Source organism: Lithobates pipiens, unplaced genomic scaffold (assembly GCF_037356315.1).
Source record: "Lithobates pipiens isolate NorthernLeopardFrog02 unplaced genomic scaffold, aLitPip1_a1.2 Scaffold_79, whole genome shotgun sequence".
In the NCBI taxonomy this organism is placed as follows: domain Eukaryota; kingdom Metazoa; phylum Chordata; class Amphibia; order Anura; family Ranidae; genus Lithobates; species Lithobates pipiens.
Window position 1 is genome coordinate 967684 of NW_027507902.1, and position 23321 is coordinate 991004.

At 50.8% G+C, this 23321-nt stretch overlaps 1 protein-coding gene across 2 annotated transcripts; it reads right to left on the reverse strand.

The window, feature by feature from the left end:
- Window positions 1-3102: 3102 nt before the first annotated feature.
- LOC143959991 (NACHT, LRR and PYD domains-containing protein 14-like) lies at window positions 3103-19884 on the reverse strand. 2 transcript variants are annotated; one of them, XM_077468232.1, is made up of 13 exons: window positions 19719-19884; window positions 13373-13414; window positions 11564-13274; window positions 10907-10996; window positions 9602-9772; window positions 8942-9112; window positions 7597-7767; window positions 5927-6097; window positions 5670-5840; window positions 5002-5172; window positions 4743-4916; window positions 4552-4624; window positions 3103-3915 (listed from the first exon to the last, which is right to left on the reverse strand). In XM_077468232.1, the coding sequence occupies exons 1-12, from the start codon at window positions 19867-19869 to the stop codon at window positions 4576-4578; spliced, it is 3243 nt and encodes a 1080-aa protein (XP_077324358.1). In that variant the 5' UTR covers window positions 19870-19884; the 3' UTR covers window positions 3103-3915; window positions 4552-4575. The 2 variants fall into 2 exon arrangements, with proteins under 2 accessions (XP_077324358.1, XP_077324359.1); XM_077468233.1 differs by lacking the exon at window positions 19719-19884 and adding an exon at window positions 19554-19634.
- Between the last annotated feature and the right edge of the window lie 3437 nt (window positions 19885-23321).

The window sequence follows — 23321 nt, forward strand, 5'->3', positions numbered from 1 at the left end:
CACCACACTAGGAGCACCATGTCTACCTAGGGGGATACACCACGCTAGGAGCTCCATGTCTACACCCAGGGGGATACACCACACTAGGAGCACCATGTCTACCCAGGGGGATACACCACACTAGGAGCTCCATGTCTACCCAGGGGGGATACACTACACTAGGAGCTCCATGTCTACCCAGGGGGATACACCACACTAGGAGCTCCATGTCTACCCAGGGGGGATACACCACACTAGGAGCACCATGTCTACCCAGGGGGATACACCACACTAGGAGCTCCATGTGTACACCCAGGGGGATACACCACACTAGGAGCACCATGTCTACCCAGGGGGATACACCACACTAGGAGCACCATGTCTACCCAGGGGGATACACCACGCTAGGAGCTCCATGTCTACACCCAGGGGGATACACCACACTAGGAGCTCCATGTCTACCCAGGGGGATACACCACACTAGGAGCTCCATGTCTACACCCAGGGGGATACATCACACTAGGAGCACCATGTCTACCCAGGGGGATACACCACACTAGGAGCTCCATGTGTACACCCAGGGGGATACACCACACTAGGAGCACCATGTCTACCCAGGGGGATACACCACACTAGGAGCACCATGTCTACCCAGGGGGATACACCACACTAGGAGCTCCATGTGTACACCCAGGGGGATACACCACACTAGGAGCACCATGTCTACCCAGGGGGATACACCACGCTAGGAGCTCCATGTCTACACCCAGGGGGATACACCACACTAGGAGCTCCATGTCTACACCCAGGGGGATACATCACACTAGGAGCTCCATGTCTACCCAGGGGGATACATCACACTAGGAGCTCCATGTCTACCCAGGGGGGATACACTACACTAGGAGCTCCATGTCTACCCAGGGAAATACATCACACTAGGAGCTCCATGTCTACCCGGGGGGACACATCACACTAGGAGCTCCATGTCTACCCAGGGGGGGGGGGATACACCACACTAGGAGCTCCATGTCTACCCAGGGGGGGGGGGGGGATACACCACACTAGGAGCTCCATGTCTACCTGGGGGGGGGGGGGGGGGGGGATACACCACACTAGGAGCTCCATGTCTACCCAGGGGAATACATCACACTAGGAGCTCCATGTCTACCCAGGGGGGGATACACCACACTAGGAGCTCCATGTCTACCCAGGGGGGGATACACCACACTAGGAGCTCCATGTCTACCCGGGGGGGGACACATCACACTAGGAGCTCCATGTCTACCCAGGGGGGGGGGATACACCACACTAGGAGCTCCATGTCTACCCGGGGGGGGGGATACACCACACTAGGAGCTCCATGTCTACCCAGGGGGTACACATCACACTAGGAGCTCCATGTCTACCCAGGGGGATACACCACACTAGGAGCTCCATGTCTACCCAGGGGGGGGGGGGGGGGGGGACACATCACACTAGGAGCTCCATGTCTACCCAGGGGGTACACATCACACTAGGAGCTCCATGTCTACCCAGGGGGATACACCACACTAGGAGCTCCATGTCTACCCCGGGGGGGGGGGGGACACATCACACTAGGAGCTCCATGTCTACCCAGGGGGGGGGATACACCACACTAGGAGCTCCATGTCTACCCAGGGGGGGATACACCACACTAGGAGCTCCATGTGTACCCAGGGGGGTAATCACACTAGGAGCTCCATGTCTACCCAGGGGGGTAATCACACTACAAGCTCCATGTCTACCCAGGGGGATACACACCACACTAGGAGCTCCATGTGTACCCAGGGGGGTAATCACACTACAAGCTCCATGTCTACCCAGGGGGATACACACCACACTAGGAGCTCCATGTGTACCCAGGGGGGTAATCACACTAGGAGCTCCATGTCTACCCAGGGGAATACATCACACTAGGAGCTCCATGTCTACCCAGGGGAATACATCACACTAGGAGCTCCATGTCTACCCAGGGGGTACACATCACACTAGGAGCTCCATGTCTACCCAGGGGGACACATACTACAAGCTCCATGTTTGCCCCAGTAGACACATCAAAGTCTGCCCAGGTACACACACACACACACACACTAGGAGCTCCATGTCTGCCCTGGAGGAGATATGGCGAGCTCCAAGTCAGTAAAAAAAAAAATGATAGTTTTTTAACTGGTGTTGGGTTCACATCCAAAAAGGGATTCCAGATTCTAATTGTAAAGAGCTCCTCGACCTACTTAGATTGAGCCCTGAGGTGACCAGGACACCATCCAGAGGGAGTTAAACTGTTGAGTATTCTTATAAAAAAAAAATAAAAAAAATAAAAAAAAAAAAAAAAAAGAAGAACACACATGTCACAGATTAAGGTCCACACATTGCATAGTCATCTTGGAGTGATACACGGACCTCGTGTGACAGATCAGAGGAAATCCTTTTATGGAAATGTTGAAGGACATGTCATAAGAGCGTCACCCTTCAGAAGACACTTGGCAAGGATGGCAGAAAGTAAATCCCCATAGGCTGCAGTAGGTGGCGAGATCTCAAATACGAAAAGAACCCCCTCCCACACACAAAAAATGGAACAAACGTTTGTTACAATAGCGGTGTATGGCCATTTGTAACCTACACGTTTGTAGTACAAGATTACTCTTCATATCCATCCTGGAAATAGTGAGCTTTGTTCCACGAAACGCGTGGGATGGAAGTTCTGGTGTCTCCTCGTCCTTCCTGAGAAGTGTTGATTGTATGAAAACTGAGATGAAATTTCAGGTTGGGGGCTCAGTATTCACATCCCAGAATTCTCTTCCTACTAGACCACAAGATGTCGGTTCTAAACTTTAGATTTACCAAAAAAATAAAAAGCCCCTTCAACTATCCAATCCAAGGAAGTTAGTTTTACAACTATTGGGTTTTCTTTCCAGCTGGATGACGTAGATAATCGGGAGGGTGGAAACATTTCTAACATTGAATCTGGTTTTCGTGACGCCTACATGACAATCATGGGGCACACACTGGGTCATGTGACATCACCAGGGCAAATGACATCATAGCTTTCCAAGACATGTGATATCACTCCATTATATATAGTAACCACTCAGAAATCAGCCATCTTTGCAATCTCTTTATTAGACTTATGGAAACATTTGATACGAAAGAAACCCAAACAATCCAAACCCCAAAGAACTCAACTATAAAAATGAATGCAGGTTGCCATGGGTGACCAATAGTGCAAATAGTGGTGGAAGAACCGTCCAGTGCCAATGCATCTCCTGTAACAGCAGTAATAGAGGCGCTTGGGGGCCCGCGATAAAGGCACTGGGCTGGGGACACATTCTACAAAGCATCAGCCTACAATGCTGGAAATTTTATCTGAAGCCAAAATTAGTATTTCAGTTTTGGATGGAGCAGAGAAGGGTCAGTTAGGTGCTCACTGCAGTCTGTGACCCATCACTTCCTGTCTTATAGGCACAACAGGAAGTGAGCGGAATCCTTGCCGTTGGAAGATTCCCCCTCCGGTCTGGATTTGGTGACATTTTGGATTCCATCACCATCTGTCCCTCCCACCAGCAATGTTTAACATGGGGGGGGGGGGGGGTCCTCAGCAGGGACACTCCCAACTACTCCATCCAAAAATAGTTGGCTCTAGATACCATTATTTTGCATTTTAATAAAACCATTTAATACTGCTGCAAAGGGGGGGGGGGGGAAATGGGGTGAGAAAAATTGTCCTCAGATTGGGTCATTCCACTCATGTGAAGGTTCCATCCCATCCAGACATAGTGCAGTCAGAGTAATCCTAGGAGGGGTGATCACCCATAAGCCAAGGGTCATCCTGAGAGTCTTTGGAGTCCAGCATTGTACAATATAAGGTGCAGTGTGTGGGGGGCGCCAATGAGGACTGAAAGCCGTCACCTGGATGACCTAGAAGATAAAGAAAAGCCCAATTACCAATTCCTTCTGGACACCAACCCCTCATCCCTGGGGGGGGGGGCCACCAAACCACCCATCCCGGGGGGGGGGGGGGGGAGGGGGGAAGGTCCCACCAACCACTCATCCCGGAAGACTCACTGGCTCCACCCCCACTGCTCCTCTTGGGAGGCCCCATCACTTGCCACCCATTGCTCATGCTGGAAGGATCCTGCAGCTCTCCCCACTCAATGCTCATCATAGAAGGACCCACTGCCACCCATTATTCATGGAAGGCCTGCAGCAGCCCCACCCGCCACTCATCCTGGAGGGTTCACCACTGTCATTGTTACTCCAACACCTGCAGAAAGAAATCAAGGCTTGGGGGGGGGGGACAATGAAAACCCCAAAACAAGTTAGAAGGCATCAGGAGATTCCACTTCCCGGCATCCATTCATCATACTGTCAGTGTTGGGTGGAGAGGCTGGACTTGGTCACAAAGGTGGTCTCTGGACCAGACCCCACCCACACATGAAGGTTTTACTGGAAGAGCAGAGCTCTCTCCAATCACATTTCTGATCTATTTGGGCGGAGCCATCCTTTTAGATCCAGGATTACCTTGTATTGGAGGTAATCCTTGTATTGTATTACCTTGTATCCTCCGGGACGTCCAACTCACTCTTGTTTCTTGTATTTGATGTAGATGAATAGTCCATCCTGGGTACTACAAGGAAAGACAAAGGTTCAGTATGGGGGTGGTGCACCCGGATTGGGAAGGCCTCCACTGTGGGCGGAGTGCTAGGACCTACCTGGAGGTGGTCACCCCCAGCCTAAAGACTTACCTGCTCTTCTCCACAGTGATGGACGGGTGCTTGAATTTTGCCAACATAGAGTCCAGATCTGTCGGGGGCTCTTCAACCTCACTTGTTACTTCCAACTCCTTCAGAGAGCGGTTTGTATTAATGACGGCCATGACTTCCTCAGCGCAGGATGCGGTCAGCTCACAATATCCCACCCTGTACAGGAGGAATAGGAGATAAATATGGGGGAGTTCTACTGGAGACACCTCCAGGTTACCATGGGTTACAATGGAGCATTCACCTGAATGTCTGCAGTGTACAGCCGGGGTTCCGGAGCGCCTCACATAGCGGCTTCACTCCGGTGTCCGTGAATCTATTTCCTGCCAGATCCAGTTTGGTGAGAGATCGGCTGGTGGTGATCACAGAGGAGAGATCTTCCAGGGAGGAGGAGGACAGGTCACATCCGTACAGACTGAGGAGGAAACCATAGAGAGTCAGATTTATGCCGGACATTCATATAAAACCTGAACAGAGCAAAAGAGGAGCCACCTGTAAGGGCCCTGGGGGGAGGGGGGCTACAGCAAGACCACCAACCCAAGGGCCCCACCACAAACCAAAGAATTTCTCTAAAGACTAGGCCAGGGCCACCTGTAAGAACCCAGACCAGGGAAGGCGCTCCTCCCACTGCTCATGATCGACACACCCCCCCCCCCCCCCCCCATTTATTACGATGGGTACGCAGACTGAATGAATGGGGCTACTGTTGTAAAGCACTGCGTAAACTGTTGGCACTATATAAATCCTGTATAATAATAATACTGAGCATGTGCACTGAGGAGCACCGGATGGGAAGATTGTGGTAGTTTTCAAGGTGGTCTGCACTCAGGGAGGGGGAGGGGTGGGGGGGGTATTGCATGGAAAACATATACAGAGTTTAGTTGTCTATCATATAGTGTATAGAAGTCTCACTCCAGCTCCTGCAGGGTACAGCCCGGGTCTCTGAGCCCTTCACACAGAATTTTCACTCCAGAATCCTCCAGACTATTCCAGGTGAGGCTCAGTTTGGTCAGAGATCGGTTGGTGAGGAGGACTGAGCGGAGGTCCTCACAGGACGCCTGGGTCAGCTCACAGGAAGATAATCTGTAAAGAGAACCCGTATGAGAACTTCTACCCAATCACCTCCCGGACCTGGCGCTAGATTGGCAGACCATTGGCCAAATCCTTACATCAGCTCCTGCATGGTACAGCTCGGGTCACTCAGCCCTTTACAGAGGAGCTTCACTCCGGAGTCGCCAAGGTTGTTGTCCCTCACATTCAGGCTGGTGAGGGTCCGGTTTTTAAGGATAACCGATTGTAGATCCTCACAGGACACGCTGGTGAGTTTTGCCTCAAACAACCTGCAGAGATGAAACAAGACCATGTGATCAGCCCCATCAGACCATGTGACCAGGATTGCCAGACAACGTTCAGTCTGCTCACCATTGGTGAGAAACATAGGAGGCCTTACACCATCATTCTGGGATTGGTTGGTGTATAGAAGGGAGGAAATGAACTAAAATGACCAAGTTTGGGTTCGGTGGTCACCTGCCCAGAAGGTGTACAAGGTACATGACCACCCTGAGAAATGCTGAGGATGTCCACCATTTCAAGTGGTACATACACCACACCTTCCTCCACCCACTTCACCTTTCTCCCTCACCTTCCGCCACCCAACACCCACCTCACCTTCCGCCACCCAACACCCACCTCACCTTCCGCCACCCAACACCCACCTCACCTTCCGCCACCCACCTCACCTTCCGCCACCCACCTCACCTTCCGCCACCCACCTCACCTTCCGCCACCCACCTCACCTTCCGCCACCCACCTCACCTTCCGCCACCCACCTCACCTTCCGCCACCCAACACCCCCCTCACCTTCCGCCACCCAACACCCCCCTCACCTTCCGCCACCCAACACCCACCTCACCTTCCGCCACCCAACACCCACCTCACCTTCCGCCACCCACCTCACCTTCCGCCACCCAACACCCCCCTCACCTTCCGCCACCCAACACCCACCTCACCTTCCGCCACCCAACACCCACCTCACCTTCCGCCACCCAACACCCCCCTCACCTTCCGCCACCCAACACCCACCTCACCTTCCGCCACCCAACACCCACCTCACCTTCCGCCACCCAACACGTGCATTAGAACAATTCTCTCAGCCCATAAGACCATGTACCCATCAGACCAAACATGGTGGCCTTCATGCATACTGGGTTGGAGAGGCTCCTTCACTTGGGACAGAAATATCTAACAATCTCTTGAAAAATCTAAATTCCCCTTTTCTAGTGGATAGAAGACACAAGTACCCAAAAGACAGAATGTGTGATGTACTCTATACAGGGTGGGCTCGTTTCTGGACTGTCTGGTGGACTTCGCTGTCCCAGCAAAGCATTGTCTGGCTGTGGATTAGCTTACTGGCAATTAGATCACTGTTGGCAGTTCATTAGATGTGCTGATTGTTTACAGTTTGCATTGTTTAGGATAATGTGATCAGGCCCTTACCTGATTCTTTGTGCTTTACAATAAAGTCAGTTCCAGTTTGCACCCAAGATAGTGTCGTCCAGTTCTTGGGTGCTCAGCGATAATACCTGGTTCCAAAGTGGAGAAAGCTGCATCTTGGTGGAGGCAGTCAGGTAGTCTGTCAGACCACCCCCATACAGTGTACCCATCAGACACCCCCCCCCCACCCCCCTCTATACAATGTACCCATCAGACCCCCCATACAGTGTACCCATCAGACCTCCCCCCATACAATGTACCCATCAGACCTCCCCCTCCCCCCCCCCATACAATGTACCCATCAGACCTCCCCCACCCCCCATACAATGTACCCATCAGAACTTACACCAGCTCCTTCAGAGTGCAGCCCGGCTGGCGGAGCGCCTCACACAGCAGCTTGGCCCCGGAGTCCTGGAGGCTGCAATCTCTCAGATATAAGGTGGTGAGCGATCGATTGGTCATCAGAGCAGAGCGCAGGAAGTCCCCGCAGGCCGGAGTCAGCTCACAGAATTCCATCCTGGAGGAGAGGACAAGTCCGGTCAGAACTTGGTAAATCTAGGCAGAGTCCTTACAGCCTAATAAACACTTCTAGAAGGTAAGGAGGGGGGGGGGGGGGGGGGGGGAGGAGCGGCAGAGGAGATGGGGAGAGGTTGGAATAGATCTGGTTTGTTGCCGTCAATTCCTGTTAGAATAAATAAGGAAAACCCAATAGTGAGTTGTCGCCAGAACAGGAATGGAAGGAAATCTTCCAAGATTGACACCTGTTCTGGTGACAACCGTCTGAGGAAGTTCCCCATCACTTGGGATTCTCTTCCTGCCGTGTCTACAGGACAGGAAATTAATGCAGATCTCCAAGAGGGGACACGGCCCTTCTAGTATTTCTATTATAGGAGATGAAGTCTTCCCAGAATGGGAATCTACAAACCCAACAACTCCACTTCTCATTACTGGAGGTGGGTGGATCTGCTCATGGGGCTTTTACTGAGAATTAATGTATGAAGACATGAGAGCAACAAGTCAGCCCGGCCATACACAATGTGATTAGTAAGGATGTTCCTCTTTGGACCCAAGTAGCGCTATCTCTGTCCAGACAAGCACCATGTCTACTGTGCTCAAATGAAGGCCTCACCCTCCTTAGGGAGGGTATGATCCGAGAAGGAGGAGAAGATCCCAGCGGGTCCTGGCACTCGGATGTGTGACATACATGGACACCAGTGATGAGGCGCCCAGTCACAGGTTTATCTTATCAGAACATTTCATTATTCAGAAACTTGCATGCCAAACATGACCTGATATTTCATGCAAAGACACCAAACATTTGTCAGATCCAGCTGAACATCTCTGCAGATCCTTCACTCTAGTATAAAGACGGAGGACTCACCTCCCACAGAGTACAGCCCGGATCCTTCCCTCCATTATAAATATGACGGAGGACTCACCTCAGCTCCTGTAGGGTACAGCCCGGATCCTCCCCTCCATTATAAATATGACGGAGGACTCACCTCAGCTCCTGTAGGGTACAGCCCGGATCCTCCCCTCCATTATAAATATGACGGAGGACTCACCTCAGCTCCTGTAGGGTACAACCCGGATCCTTCCCTCCATTATAAATATGACGGAGGACTCACCTCAGCTCCTGTAGGGTACAGCCCAGATCCTCCCCTCCATTATAAATATGACGGAGGACTCACCTCAGCTCCTGTAGGGTACAACCCGGATCCTTCAGCCCCTCACATAGAAATTTCACTCCGTCGTCCTCAATTTTATTCAGTGCCAGATCCAACTTGTGCAGAGAGCGGTTCTCTTTAAGGGCGGAGCCAAGGATCTCACAGCCTATGGCGGCCAAGTTGCAGTCATCAAGCCTGCAGATAAAAATCAGAGATTGGGAATCTGGGATCCAGCGTGTTTAGACTGGACCAAATGAACATGTCAAAGCACAGGGAGAGGAGACAAACAAACATGCAGCAATGAGGACACCTCCTTACCACCGACAGTTTCTGAGATGGAGGCAAAAAAAATATAAAAATAAATAAAAGTAAAGCCAACCCCCCCCATTATCAGCAACCAAGCTCATTTCCATCTGGTGGAGCCTTCCCAGAAGAGTAGAGGCAATTACTGACGCAGAGGGAGGACCAGCCTTGGGTGATGGACAGGTAGACATCCAGACGCTTTGTCATTGGCCAGCCTAATGCACAGCTCTTACTTGTGATCACAACATCTGATGGTGATAAAGCAATAAATTGTCCCTCACAAATTGAATAGAAGTAAAAAAATAAAGTTTGTCCAATATTTGTGTTTTTAGCGTCACCCGGGTCTGTTCACAACTGTCCAATACCTTCTAGAATACTTACGACAGTTCCCGCAGGGTACAGCCCGGCTGGCGCAGACCATCGCAGATGATTTTCAAAGCGGAGTCCTCCAGAGTGTGGTGACTTATGACAAGTTTGGTGAGCGATCGGCTGGAAGAAATAAGAGAACGAAGATCCTCGAAGAAGGACGGGGCGACCACACAAACATGGAACCTGCGAGGAGAGCACAAGCTTTAAATAAAAATAAAGAGTTCCAAGGCCATAGAAAAAAGTCAAACTCTGAACAAAATTACTATTCTGCTCCTTTCCTTCCTAAAGGAGAAGGCTTGACCACCCAAGACCTGGTGATTCCTATAGTCCCAGCTCACTCAATGGTCCTATGTAGTGACTAGAGTCTCTAGACTGTAGACATGGGGGGGAAATAGCCCATGAAAGAAAGGGGCAACTATCAAAGGGGCAACTATCAAAGGGGCAACTATCAAAGGGGCAACTATCAAAGGGGCAACTATCAAAGGGGCAACTATCAAAGGGGCAACTATCAAAGGGGCAACTATCAAAGGGGCAACTATCAAAGGGGCAACTATCAAAGGGGCAACTATCAAAGGGGCAACTATCAAAGGGGCAACTATCAAAGGGGCAACTATCAAAGGGGCAACTATCAAAGGGGCAACTATCAAAGGGGCAACTATCAAAGGGGCAACTATCAAAGCCCAAACTTCTGGTGGGAGGCCGTATACTCCAGAAGTCTGCATGTCCACCAGTGAAGGAACTTAGAGGGATTCCACCAAAAAAATAATATAAATATTAAAAGCCAGCATCTATAAATACTACAGCTGCTGACTTAATAAATGGACACTCACCTGTCCCAGGTTCCAGCGATGCCGGCAGCCGATGCCGATCGATCTCTCGGCTGCTGCCGCCACCATTCTAGGTGAGGGAATCAGGAAGTGAAGCGAATCGGCTTCACTTCCCGGCTCCCTACTGCGCATGCGCGAGTCGCACAGCGCAATAGGAAATCTCCGCGCTGTCACTGGGACCCGTGTGTGTCCCAGCAGACAGCGCGGCAGGACAGGAAATGGCGTAGACTCCCGCGGGAGTCTATGCCCGGAAGTGGGTGTAAATACCTGTCTTTGACAGGTATCTCCACCCCCCTCCCCCCTGAAAGGTGTCAATTGTGACACCGGAGGGGGGGGGGGGGGGGGAGGGATCCGATCAGCGGAGTTTCCACTTTAGGGTGGAATCCCAATTTAAGATAATGAGCTCTTCTAAAAATCTGAAGGACACGACTGCCCCAAGGAGGTTCAAACCTAGGTCACCAGACCAGAGATGAGGAGGACACAAACTTACTCCAGTTCTTGGATCTTGCTGTCTGGGTTGGACAGCCAGGAAGCTTTTCCACCGGTCTCAAAGTCCTCGGCAAAGCCGCACCGTGTAAAGCTGAAAAATATAAATCATCTTTTTACAGGACACTTTTCAAGCCAGGAGCTCTACCTTCAAATATATTTGTTAAAGGGTCAAAAAGCAGTTAGACAATGAGGTCTCATGGATGGAGAGCGCCAAGATACATGAACTGCGATCAGAGCCCAAACTTCGGAGAACCTCAATGGACACTGGATTAGGTCCAGCATTGGAGAAAGCCATGATATTACAGAGGAGGCCCATACACAGAATGCCCAGGGTACCAGTAGTCAGGATAGCCTGGCTCCTATGATGACCATTCTGGAAGGGTTTCCCCATACCAGATGGTTCAGTGGCTGAAGGCAGTTCAAGGAAGCTTAGTTTGAATACCAAACTTTGTTAACTACTGAGGCCTTAAAATTAAACACAAAGCTATAATATGCCTCAGACTAGGAAAGCCAAAATCCAGCATGAAGACTTGGCCTCAAGAAAGGGAAGATAAACGTGTTTTGTACGACGGAAAACATTCCCGATTCCCCACATCTTGTAGGACATCATGGACAGATGTTACTTTGGAGTAAACAGACTAGACGGGTTAATACTTACGAAAGCTTTGAAGATCCATGGAAGAAGGGGGACAGCGATTCCAAGTCTTTGGGTCGCATCAGGTGATCCTCCAGGCGGATGGAGACAAAGCTCGCCCGATCTGCCAGACAATACAACATCTCCCGAATATGAACATTCTCCATGAATGAGCTGTAAAAACACGACTGGAACAGCAGGTCGGGGGCACTGAACGCTCGGCTACGCAACGCCTCGTCCTGAGCTTCGTAGAAGCAGGTTAGTGCATCAGGACAGAATTCAGAGGGTTTTCCGGCTGTCAGCCATTTTTCCATGGCCGGTTTGGCTCTTAAAGAAACGCTGGACCCAACGACATCTGCAAGGTCCTTCAACTGCTTATTATTGAGGAGGCCAAAGAGGAACTTTATGGTTGAGCTCAAGTATGGCTGATGTTCCGACTGATAAAACAGGGATCTTCCACTGCAGACTCTTGGGAGGAATGTATCTCCATTTACCCCTTTGGTCTCTTTAACCTCAGCATCTTCTCCCAGCACATAATACAAAGCAGCAAAGAATTCCTGAACACTCAGGTGAATGAAGCTGTAGTTGGTTGGGTCTTCCACATTCTTCTGGAAAATGCTGTCATTTGGGAAAACAGAAGCCACCTCTGATATAGTCAGTCCATTCCTTCCAAGATCCTCCTCATCAAACAAGCTTCTCCGATCCAGGATCCCATCATTGGCCAATGCACAGAGGTTCTTCAGACACTGGAGTATTGGCTGGGTGCTGCCTGGATTGATGAGGAAGCTTCTGAGATAAGACAGATACACGGAGGTGAGAGTTTTACAGTTTGCTGAGCTAAGCTCATCCTTCATTCCCACCTTCAGGATCCTACAGACAAGCCAACAGGTCAAAGGGACCGAACTCAAACCCAACAGAACTTGGTTTTCTTTTAGTACCGACACAGCCTGCTCTGCCTGATCTTTACTGTTAAAGAAATGATGGAAATTTTTCTCAAGATCTCCCTCCGAAAACCCCAGAAGTTCTACAGAAGAAGAGGAGCGAGCGAAGTCCTTCATCTTCTTGAGGGACATGGATCTGGTTGTGAGAAGTAGTGAGGAGTCGCTGAGGATCTCTTTGCTCAATAGGCATCTTAGAAGAGTTTCTTTGTGGGTCTCCTCGAAGGGGTCTTCATAGTCCTCATTATCATCATCTTCCAGGGTCCACCTCAACTCATCAAACCCATCAAGAATGATCAGAACCTTGGAAGGATCATTGAGAGCCGACTTGATCAGATTCTCCGAGAACTGCAGCTTGGTGCTTTTGGTCACAAGTCCTTCAATGTTGATATTGCCGGTAATCTTGTTTATTTGTCTGCCGCTCAGATAGAACACAAAGTGAAACTGGTCGGCGTAGAGCTTTCCAGAGGCCCAGTCCAGCATGATCCTCTGTGTGGTCAGAGTTTTACCGATTCCAGGAGGACCCACCAACACCAGAGTCTTGGGGGCAAATCCGCTGCCATCAGGGACAAACAGGTCCTGGACACCGGATGGGGAATATCGCTCCGAGGACTTGGTGACCTCCGCCTCCTGAAGTAAAGTGCCAGAGAAAGGGATTGTGGGATCTTCCCCCTTATTAATCTTCAGGGGGCGGAGCCTGGGGTATCTCCCGCCTACAACCTTCCCCAGGTGGCAGGCACGCTCTTCGATGGGTTGGAAGACCTCTTTAACAGAGGCCAGATATTTGGATTTCCATTCTGTGGAGGAGAAATTTGGATTAATGGAGGACCAGCAGATAGACGCCGAGTACAGAGACTGGGAAGATCGGATCCCACCTCATCTTCACAAAGATTACCTGTCAGAGGGGACTCCGCCATGGTGCCGGTCACTTCTGGATCTGGAAGAGAAGAATGGAGGAGATTAGCGATCACCGTATAGAGGACAATCGGAGACACCTGATGGGGGGGGGGGGGGGGGATAACGAGTTCCCTTTCCATTGTTGTGAATTCATGAAGAAATACATTTAATATTCACGGCGGAGATAAGAGATTTCAGTAGGCCTAGAAAAAAAAAAAAAAAAAAGGTGGATGAAGTATAGTATTGATATTATTGAACTGTGACCTCTTGGAGAACTTTAACCACTTGCTTACTGGGCACTTAAACCCCCCTCAGTCCCAGACCAATTTTCAGCTTTCAGCGCTGATGCACTTTGAATGACAATTGCGCGGTCATACAACACTGTACCCAAATGAAATTTTTATCATTTTTTCCCACAAATAGAGCTTTCTTTTGGTGGTATTTAGTTACAGCTCGGAGTTTTATTTTTTGCTAAACAAACAAAAAAAGATGCAAAAAAAAAAAAATCATGTTTTAATAGTTTGTTATAAAATTTTGCAAACGGGTCATTTTTCTCCTTCATTGAAGTGCGCTGATTAGGCGGCACTAGTGGGCACTGATAGGCATAGTTAAGGCGGCACAGATGGGCGGCACTGCTGGGCATGGATAAGTGGCACTGGGGTGCAGCACCTTTGAGGCAGATTGTGGGCACTGCTGGGTGGCACTTATTTTTTAAACATTTGGCACTGGCAGGGCTGGCCGTGATTGGGACTGATGTCCCGATCACGGCTGCCGGTGATCGGCTTTTTTTTTCTCCTCACGCTGTCAGCGCGAGGAGGAATAATAGCCGATTACCGGCTCCGTTATATCACATGATCAGCTGTCATTGGCTGACAGCTGATCACATGATAAGGGGTCGGGATCGACCCCTTGCACGGATCGGTGATCAGGCGAGTCTCATAGACTCGCCGATCACAGAGCGCGCCGTGCGTGCCCCTCAGGGGGTGTGCAGGCCGCTCGTGCACGGGACGACGTCAATAGACGTAGTCCCGGCAAAGGAGGTCCGCGCTGTAGCTGTCATTTGGCTATAGCGCGAGTCTCTAGTGGTTAAAAAGCAAAGTAGAAGATCTCACAGGTTTTTCCAAATGTGAAAGGGATTCGCTCTCTTTTAAAAGTTCTACAAGCCGGTATTGAGAAAACCTGAACAAAAGGGGGATTGTCATAACATATCCCTCAAAATATCATATTGTTATTTTTGTGTTAGTTTGGTAAAATGTAAATCAGCGACACCAAAGGACCACTTCCCCTCCCATCAGAATTAGGTGACCAATTTATATGACCCCTTGGAAAGCCGGGATGTGACACAAAAGTCTCCAGCCGACTCAGACTGAAGCCGCAATAACTTTTAAGTCAAGGAAGGTTAAAATAAACCCCATTGTATCAGAGAGTGAAGAGATATCCTAAAGTCACCTCAATATGGACTCCGATGTCAATGAGACAATGACTAAGATACGAGGTGGAGATCTACCCAACAGGGCAAATAAGACACCTCCATTAGATACGAGGTGGAGATCTACCCAACAGGGCAAATAAGACACCTCCATTAGATACGAGGTGGCGATCTACCCCAACAGGGCAAATAAGACACCTCCATTAGATACGAGGTGGAGATTTACCCCAACAGGGCAAATAAGACACCCCCATTAGATACGAGGTGGAGATCTACCCCAACAGGGCAAATAAGACACCTCCATTAGATACGAGGTGCAGATCTACCCCAACAGGGCAAATAAGACACCTCCATTAGAAAAGTAAAGAATGGGACTGTATGCTGAATGTTCATTTGAAGACACTAGGAGGAAACATTGGAAATTGTGTAATTTTTACATCCAGAATATACGGATATTAGAAGCCGGGATCTGATATCTACTACAGTACAAATGTCTCCAGACACGGTGAGGGGAAGATACAAATCAGACGTATTTCACAGACTGTATGTGATATTTGGGGGTCACCAAGGAGATCTTGTGGTTTGGGATCTGGTGATCTGGGGAACTTTGTCATGGAGAGATTATATATGAAGTGTGATCAAAAGTGTTTTAGCAACAAATTAGTATTATAAAAAAACATATAATTGTGATTATAACTGTATAAGAATGTAACCTGTTTATATAAACAAATATTGATTGGATACTGGAATGATACATGTATCCATATAGATAATCATTGTATGTGATATTGTGTGATATATATCTATCCTGTGTCCTTTCTAAATGGACTAAAGATTAATAGATATACATTAATATACATATATATCACCATTTTATACAAGTTATTATTCAAAATTATGCATTTTATATTATACTATCATTCCTGAACACCAGATATAGATATCCTAGTTCTCATTTTCTGTAAAGAGGAGTCACTTACCTGAAGAGGTGGGGGGGGGGGGGGGGGGGACATAGCGAAGCACATGGAGAGGGGGGGGGGGGGAGTTGGGGTCATGTGACACGGTGAAGGATGATTTGCACACATGGGGGGAGTTGGGGGTCATGTGACACGGTGAAGGATGATTTGCACACATGGGGGGGAGTTGGGGTCATGTGACACGGTGAAGGATGATTTGCACACATGGGGGGAGTTGGGGGTCATGTGACACGGTGAAGGATGATTTGCACACATGGGGGGGAGTTGGGGTCATGTGACACGGTGAAGGATGATTTGCACACATGGGGGGAGTTGGGGGTCATGTGACACGGTGAAGGATGATTTGCACACATGGGGGGGAGTTGGGGGTCATGTGACACGGTGAAGGATGATTTGCACACATGGGGGGGGAGTTGGGGGTCATGTGACACGGTGAAGGATGATTTGCACACATGGGGGGGAGTTGGGGTCATGTGACACGGTGAAGGATGATTTGCACACATGGGGGGAGTTGGGGGTCATGTGACACGGTGAAGGATGATTTGCACACATGGGGGGGAGTTGGGGTCATGTGACACGGTGAAGGATGATTTGCACACATGGGGGGAGTTGGGGGTCATGTGACACGGTGAAGGATGATTTGCACACATGGGGGGGAGTTGGGGGTCATGTGACACGGTGAAGGATGATTTGCACACATGGGGGGGGAGTTGGGGGTCATGTGACACGGTGAAGGATGATTTGCACACATGGGGGGGGAGTTGGGGGTCATGTGACACGGTGAAGGATGATTTGCACACATGGGGGGGGGAGTTGGGGGTCATGTGACACGGTGAAGGATGATTTGCACACATGGGGGGGATTGATGGAGGATTATAGGGCACAATGTCAAATTCAGGGCGGTAGCAAGAAGGTATTTTATGAGGGGGGGGGGATGGTGAGAAGGTGCATTTTATACAGTGAGGGCAGAGACTCCCCCCCACCTCATTTACAGAAAACTCTCCCTCCCGATTGGCTGACACAGGAGGAGAAATGTTTGTTATAGAAAAACAAATTTCCTTTAATAAATCACTTTTATATGAAAGTGACTCTCCTCTCCCCCTCCAATACAATAACTAACGGCTTCAATCACAGCGTCATCACATAGGAACCTCTGACTCAGCACTGGGGGGGGGGGGTGGTGAGGGCGAGTCAGGGGGGGGGGGGGGGGGAGTCACTTGCTTCCAGCAGATTTCACACAGGAGGCACCCCACCCCCTAAAAAAAAAAAAAAAAAAAAAAAAAAAAAAAAAGAACCTGCCTCAGCAATGGGGGAGGGGGGATTGCAGGGTGGTGAGCATGGGTTTTGGGAGGGGGGCAGCTTCCAGCAGACACTTCACACGGGAACCCCCCTGTGATGAGGTTCTGATGGAAGCCCCCAGGAGGGTGAAGAGGAATGGATGGGACTGCAGTGACCGGGTCCTTCTGTTACGGGGTCCTCGGCTCGAGTGCCGCCATCAGGACCCTCCTCAGATATTACAGCCCAAGATTGTAACCAAGAACCGGGCAGGACTAAAACTGCTACGTTTCGTTGGACATGAATACGGGGCTTTATACACTTAAGGAGGTCCCCCCCAGCAAAACAAAACCAGAAACTGCCCCCCAGAAGCAGACGGAGCGCCTCCTCCAGGAATCGTCTATATCCTGCAGAAATATTAGTCGGCTCGGTCACCCTGCGCCCCTAATGGACACCGGGCGACTTACACACAGGAGGGACGAAACAAGAGCTTCCCCACCTCTCCAAGGGATTCTGGGCCCCCCTCCCCCACCCAGCCCAAAGCAACTCCAGTCACATCCAGACATTCCCGATTATCCAATCAGGGGAGAGATGTGGTTGGATATTCAGAGAAACACCGAGGTGGCGAGTTATACAATATAATGATTACACAGATCTCCCCTCCGATACAACAATGGGGTGATATTTGGGGCATTTCCCCAGTTATATTGTATATTAAAGGGGGGGGGGGGGAGGGGAGATTGTTTATTATACATTACACCATCTACTTTTCCTCTAGAATATCCGATTGGATGAGGAGGAGTGTGATATGGAAGGACTCCGCTCTCCTCCGACATCAGAGTCAGCTTCACACACAGGTCATATACACCCCCTCCCACTCAGGACCACTGATAAGTACAGCCGGCCCTGTTGTAGGGGGCCCCACAGCACCATCAGCACGGGGGGGGCAGCTTTATGGCTCATTCCTGCCCAAATCAAACACATTGATTTTTACTAGAACCGCCCTCCTTCCTACCTCTAGAATTACACCCCCCCCCCCCCCCATCAGGTCAGTAGAGGGGCCCCCAGGAGGCAAGACCAGGGGAGATGTAGGTACATGAAGTCTGGCCACCCACTGCCCTCCAGCTTTTGTAGAACTACAAGTCCCAGCATGCCTCTGGGAGTAATTGTAACTGCCAGCCTTGCAATGCCTCATGGGAAATGTAGTTCCACAAGCCCCAGGTTGCCTACCCCCGGCGGGGCGATTCTTCGTACCTCTGCAAGGGCAGAGGAGTGAGGGAGAGGTTGGTCTGGGTTGGCCAAGAGGGCACAGATCTGAAATCCCGATGGCAAGTGGCGGGGCACAGCAGTGCCAGGACAAGGGCATCCAGGGCAAGGATGCCAAACTGCCCCCAGAAATAAAACCACTGCGCCCAGGGCAGCTACCCCTCCTGCCCACCTGAGTGACAGGCAGCATGCTACCACTCCGGATAGAAGGTACAACCCCAGACTCACCACTGTGTGATCATCATAATGAGAAGGCAGCAAGCTGACATCTTGCTACACCCCACAGTAAGGATACAGCGAGAAGGCGGAAAGCCGACATCTTGCTACACCCCACAGTAAGAATACAGAGAGAAAGCGGAAAGCGGACATCTTGCTACACCCCACAGTATGGATACAGAGAGAAAGCGGAAAGCGGACATCTTGCTACACCCCACAGTAAGGATACAGTGAGAATGGGGCAAGCTGACATCTTAGTACACCCAGTGGAGTCTGGCATTTCACACTTATTTTACCAGTAAAGGGAGCTTATGTGGTGAAATACGGGATCTAAAACTCGATCTGACGGTTTAGATGTTGAATTATAAAGTCCGCGGTGAAGCGTCCGATCTCACAGACCGCCGCTTAGAAAAATCAGGATTATTAAATCCTTTATTCCACCACACAAGTTCAGATCGATGGTAATAAAGGTCACATGACACTCGGTGTAGCAAGATGGCAACGGATCATCACTTCTGTTACAACATCTGATGACACGCCCCCCTCCCGACCTTCTCACCCACCCAATCAGGTGTGCACCAACTATTACCACCCCCCCCCCCATTCACCCATCGGGGGGCTCCAAGTGTGTACAGAGAGGAGGAGGCGATACAAGACAGCCTGACAAATGTCCTCTGAAGAGCAACTCACATCACTCTTCAGAGGGGCATACCCCAAAAAGACCAAGTGGGGGTGTGATGAGTCTCCCCCCCCCCCCCATCATCATTACTAACAGCCCAACCCCCATTATATGGAATAGTGGGGTGTACAGCCCCTCCCCCATAATTATATATAACCCCCCCACACATTATACATACTATATACACCCCACCATCATCATTAACTGCCCAGCCCCCCCATTATATGGAATAGAGGGGTGTACACCCCCCCCCGACATTATACATACATATTATATACACCCCACACATCCCCCTCCCTCCCTTCTAGTGATCAGCGGGCTGCTCTTCTCTCCTCACCTCTCAGCTCCTCAGTCAGATGTGTTCCAGGAACTTCTTCCCCTCCTTATATACCCCTCCTCCCCTCCTACCACACCGAATCACGCCCCTCCCACCCCGTCATCCTCCCGGAGACCACACCCCGCCCTGACCCCTCCCACCCCGGAGGATGGATGGAATGCTCACCCAGAGAGAAGGGGGATGGTCTCCGGGAAAATGGCGCCTGTGCTGCTGTAGTGTCATATTCCCCTCCCCATCGTAGAATGCTCCGGAAGTGACGTAGCTGCCAGCAATTTCGCACTGCACATGCGCGATGCGTTCCAAACACTTGCGCCATGCGTTCCAGAGGATTTGCAGCAAGGCCGTCAGACAATCCCCTCCCCGAGCCACGGTTGCCCGCTCTCTCTCTCCGCCGCTATCCGAGCCGTCTAAAGTTTAAGGTCACTTCCGTGACACTATCTGACGGTTTCACTGAACTGAATTGCGGGGAGAGGAGGGGGAGGAGTCCCAGCATTCCCCGCCAATCACTTACAGGACTCCTCCCCCTTATACAAGTGCTTCTTCTCCATAGCAACCCTTCATAACAATCATTCATAGCAACCCTTCCATAGCAACCAGTCCATAGCAACCCTTCATAACAATCCCATAGCAACCCTCCATGGAAACCTGTCCATAGCAACCCTTCATAACAACCCGTCCATAGCAGCCCCTCCATAGATGTACAATGGAATACTGACATATAATCACACACACAGGTTGGACAATAGATGTCTTCTGTCAGCCTCGCCTTCTATAGAACTCGGATATTCCGGACAGGTGAAATCCTCTCATGCTTCAGTTGGGCCACAAAATTCCCGAAGTAAATTGGACCAATCAGAGTGTTTTCTGTAATTCAATCCCCAAACTGATAGAAAATGTAGAGAAAACCCCCCGACATTCTCATTGACTGTTCCTCACACCACCACAGGAGGCGCTATTCGTAGAGTGTGGGTGTATAACATGAAATATGTACATATCCGTCTACTGCTCTGTATGGTGAGCACAGCGTTACCTTCCACCCAACTCTCCAAGTCTACATCACTGGCTCCACCCCCTTTCGCGTTACACCACGTGGCTTCCTCAGAGGGACCCCCCTGTCAGCTGCCTCCTTCCTCTGCTATCTGACACCAGGAGATAAATGGTGACAGGGGAAGGAGCTCCAGCACACCACCTGTGATTGAAAGCCTTAGCTCTGTACCTGTGTGAAGTGGGGTGTCCCTTTCCAGCTGGTAGGGTAGGCGGGTGACACCTCCTCCATGTTCCCCTTCCCCAAATGTGGGTCACATAGGAGGGCCAATCCCTGGGGTGGGTTCTTCTGGGGGCACCTTGGACAGGATCACTCTGTACACATGTGTCACCATTACCAATACCCCGAGACAGAATCACTCCGTACACATGTGTCACCATTACCAATGCCCCGGGACAGGGTCACTCCGTACACATGGGGCACCATTACCAATACCCCGGGACAGGGTCACTCTGTACACATGGGGCACCATTACCAATACCCCGGGACAGGATCACTCCGTACACATGTGTCACCATTACCAATGCCCCGGGACAGGGTCACTCCGTACACATGGGGCACCATTACCAATACCCCGGGACAGGGTCACTCCGTACACATGGGGCACCATTACCAATACCCCGGGACAGGGTCACTCTGTACACATGGGGCACCATTACCAATACCCCGGGACAGGGTCACTCCGTACACATGGGGCACCATTACCAATACCCCGGGACAGGATCACTCTGTACACATGGGGCACCATTACCAATGCCCCGGGACAGGGTCACTCCGTACACATGGGGCACCATTACCAATACCCAGGGACAGGGTCACTCCGTACACTTGGGGCACCATTACCAATACCCCAGGACAGGGTCACTCTGTACACATGGGGCACCATTACCAATACCCCGGGACAGGGTCACTCCGTACACTTGGGGCACCATTACCAATACCCCAGGACAGGATCACTCCGTACACATGGGGCACCATTACTAATACCCCGGGACAGGATCACTCCGTACACATGGGGCACCATTACCAATACCCCGGGACAGGGTCACTCCATACACATGGGGCACCATTACCAATACCCAGGGACAGGGTCACTCTGTACACATGGGGCACCATTACCAATACCCAGGGACAGGGTCACTCTGTACACATGGGGCACCATTACCAATACCCCGGGACAGGGTCACTCCATACACATGGGGCACCATTACCAATACCCCGGGACAGGGTCACTCCGTACACATGGGGCACCATTACCAATACCCAGGGACAGGGTCACGCCGTACACATGGAGCACCATTACCAATACCCCGGGACAGGATCACTCTGTACACATGGGGCACCATTACCAATACCCCGGGACAGGGTCACTCCGTACACATGGGGCACCATTACCAATACCCCAGGACAGGGTTACTCTGTACACATGGAGCACCATTACCAATACCCCAGGACAGGGTCACTACTTACACATGGGGCACCATTACTAATGTCCCGGGACAGGATCACTACGTACACATGGGGCACCATTACCAATACCCCGGGACAGGGTCACTCTGTACACATGGGGCACCATTACCAATGTCCCGGGACAGGGTCACTCCGTACACATGGGGCACCATTACCAATACCTCAGGACAGGGTCACTACATACACATGGGGCACCATTACCAATACCCCAGGACAGGGTCACTCCGTACACATGGGGCACCATTACCAATACCTCAGGACAGGATCACTCTGTACACATGGGGCACCATTACCAATACCCCAGGACAGGGTCACTCCGTACACATGGGGCACCATTACCAATACCCCAGGACAGGATCACTCCGTAAACATGGAGCACCATTACCAATACCCCGGGACAGGATCACTCAGTACACATGGGGCACCATTACCAATACCCCGGGACAGGGTCACTCTGTACACATGGGGCACCATTACCAATACCCCGGGACAGGGTCACTCTGTACACATGGAGCACCATTACCAATACCCCAGGACAGGGTCACTCCGTACACATGGGGCACCATTACCAATGCCCCGGGACAGGATCACTCTGTACACATGGCGCACCATTACCAATGTCCCGGGACAGGGTCACTACGTACACATGGGGCACCATTACCAATACCTCAGGACAGGGTCACTACATACACATGGGGCACCATTACCAATACCCCAGGACAGGGTCACTCCGTACACATGGGGCACCATTACCAATACCCCAGGACAGGGTCACTCCGTACACATGGGGAACCATTACCAATGTCCCGGGACAGGGTCACTACGTACACATGGGGCACCATTACCAATACCCCGGGACAGGGTCACTACGTACACATGGGGCACCATTACCAATACCCCGGGACAGGGTCACTCCGTACACATGGGGCACCATTACCAATGTCCCGGGACAGGGTCACTCCGTACACATGGGGCACCATTACCAATACCCCAGGACAGGGTCACTCTGTACACATGGGGCACCATTACCAATACCCCGGGACAGGGTCACTCTGTACACATGGGGCACCATTACCAATGTCCCAGGACAGGGTCACTCCGTACACATGGGGCACCATTACCAATACCCCAGGACAGGGTCACTCTGTACACATGGAGCACCATTACCAATACCCCAGGACAGGGTCACTCCGTACACATGGGGCACCATTACCAATACCTCAGGACAGGGTCACTCTGTACACATGGGGCAC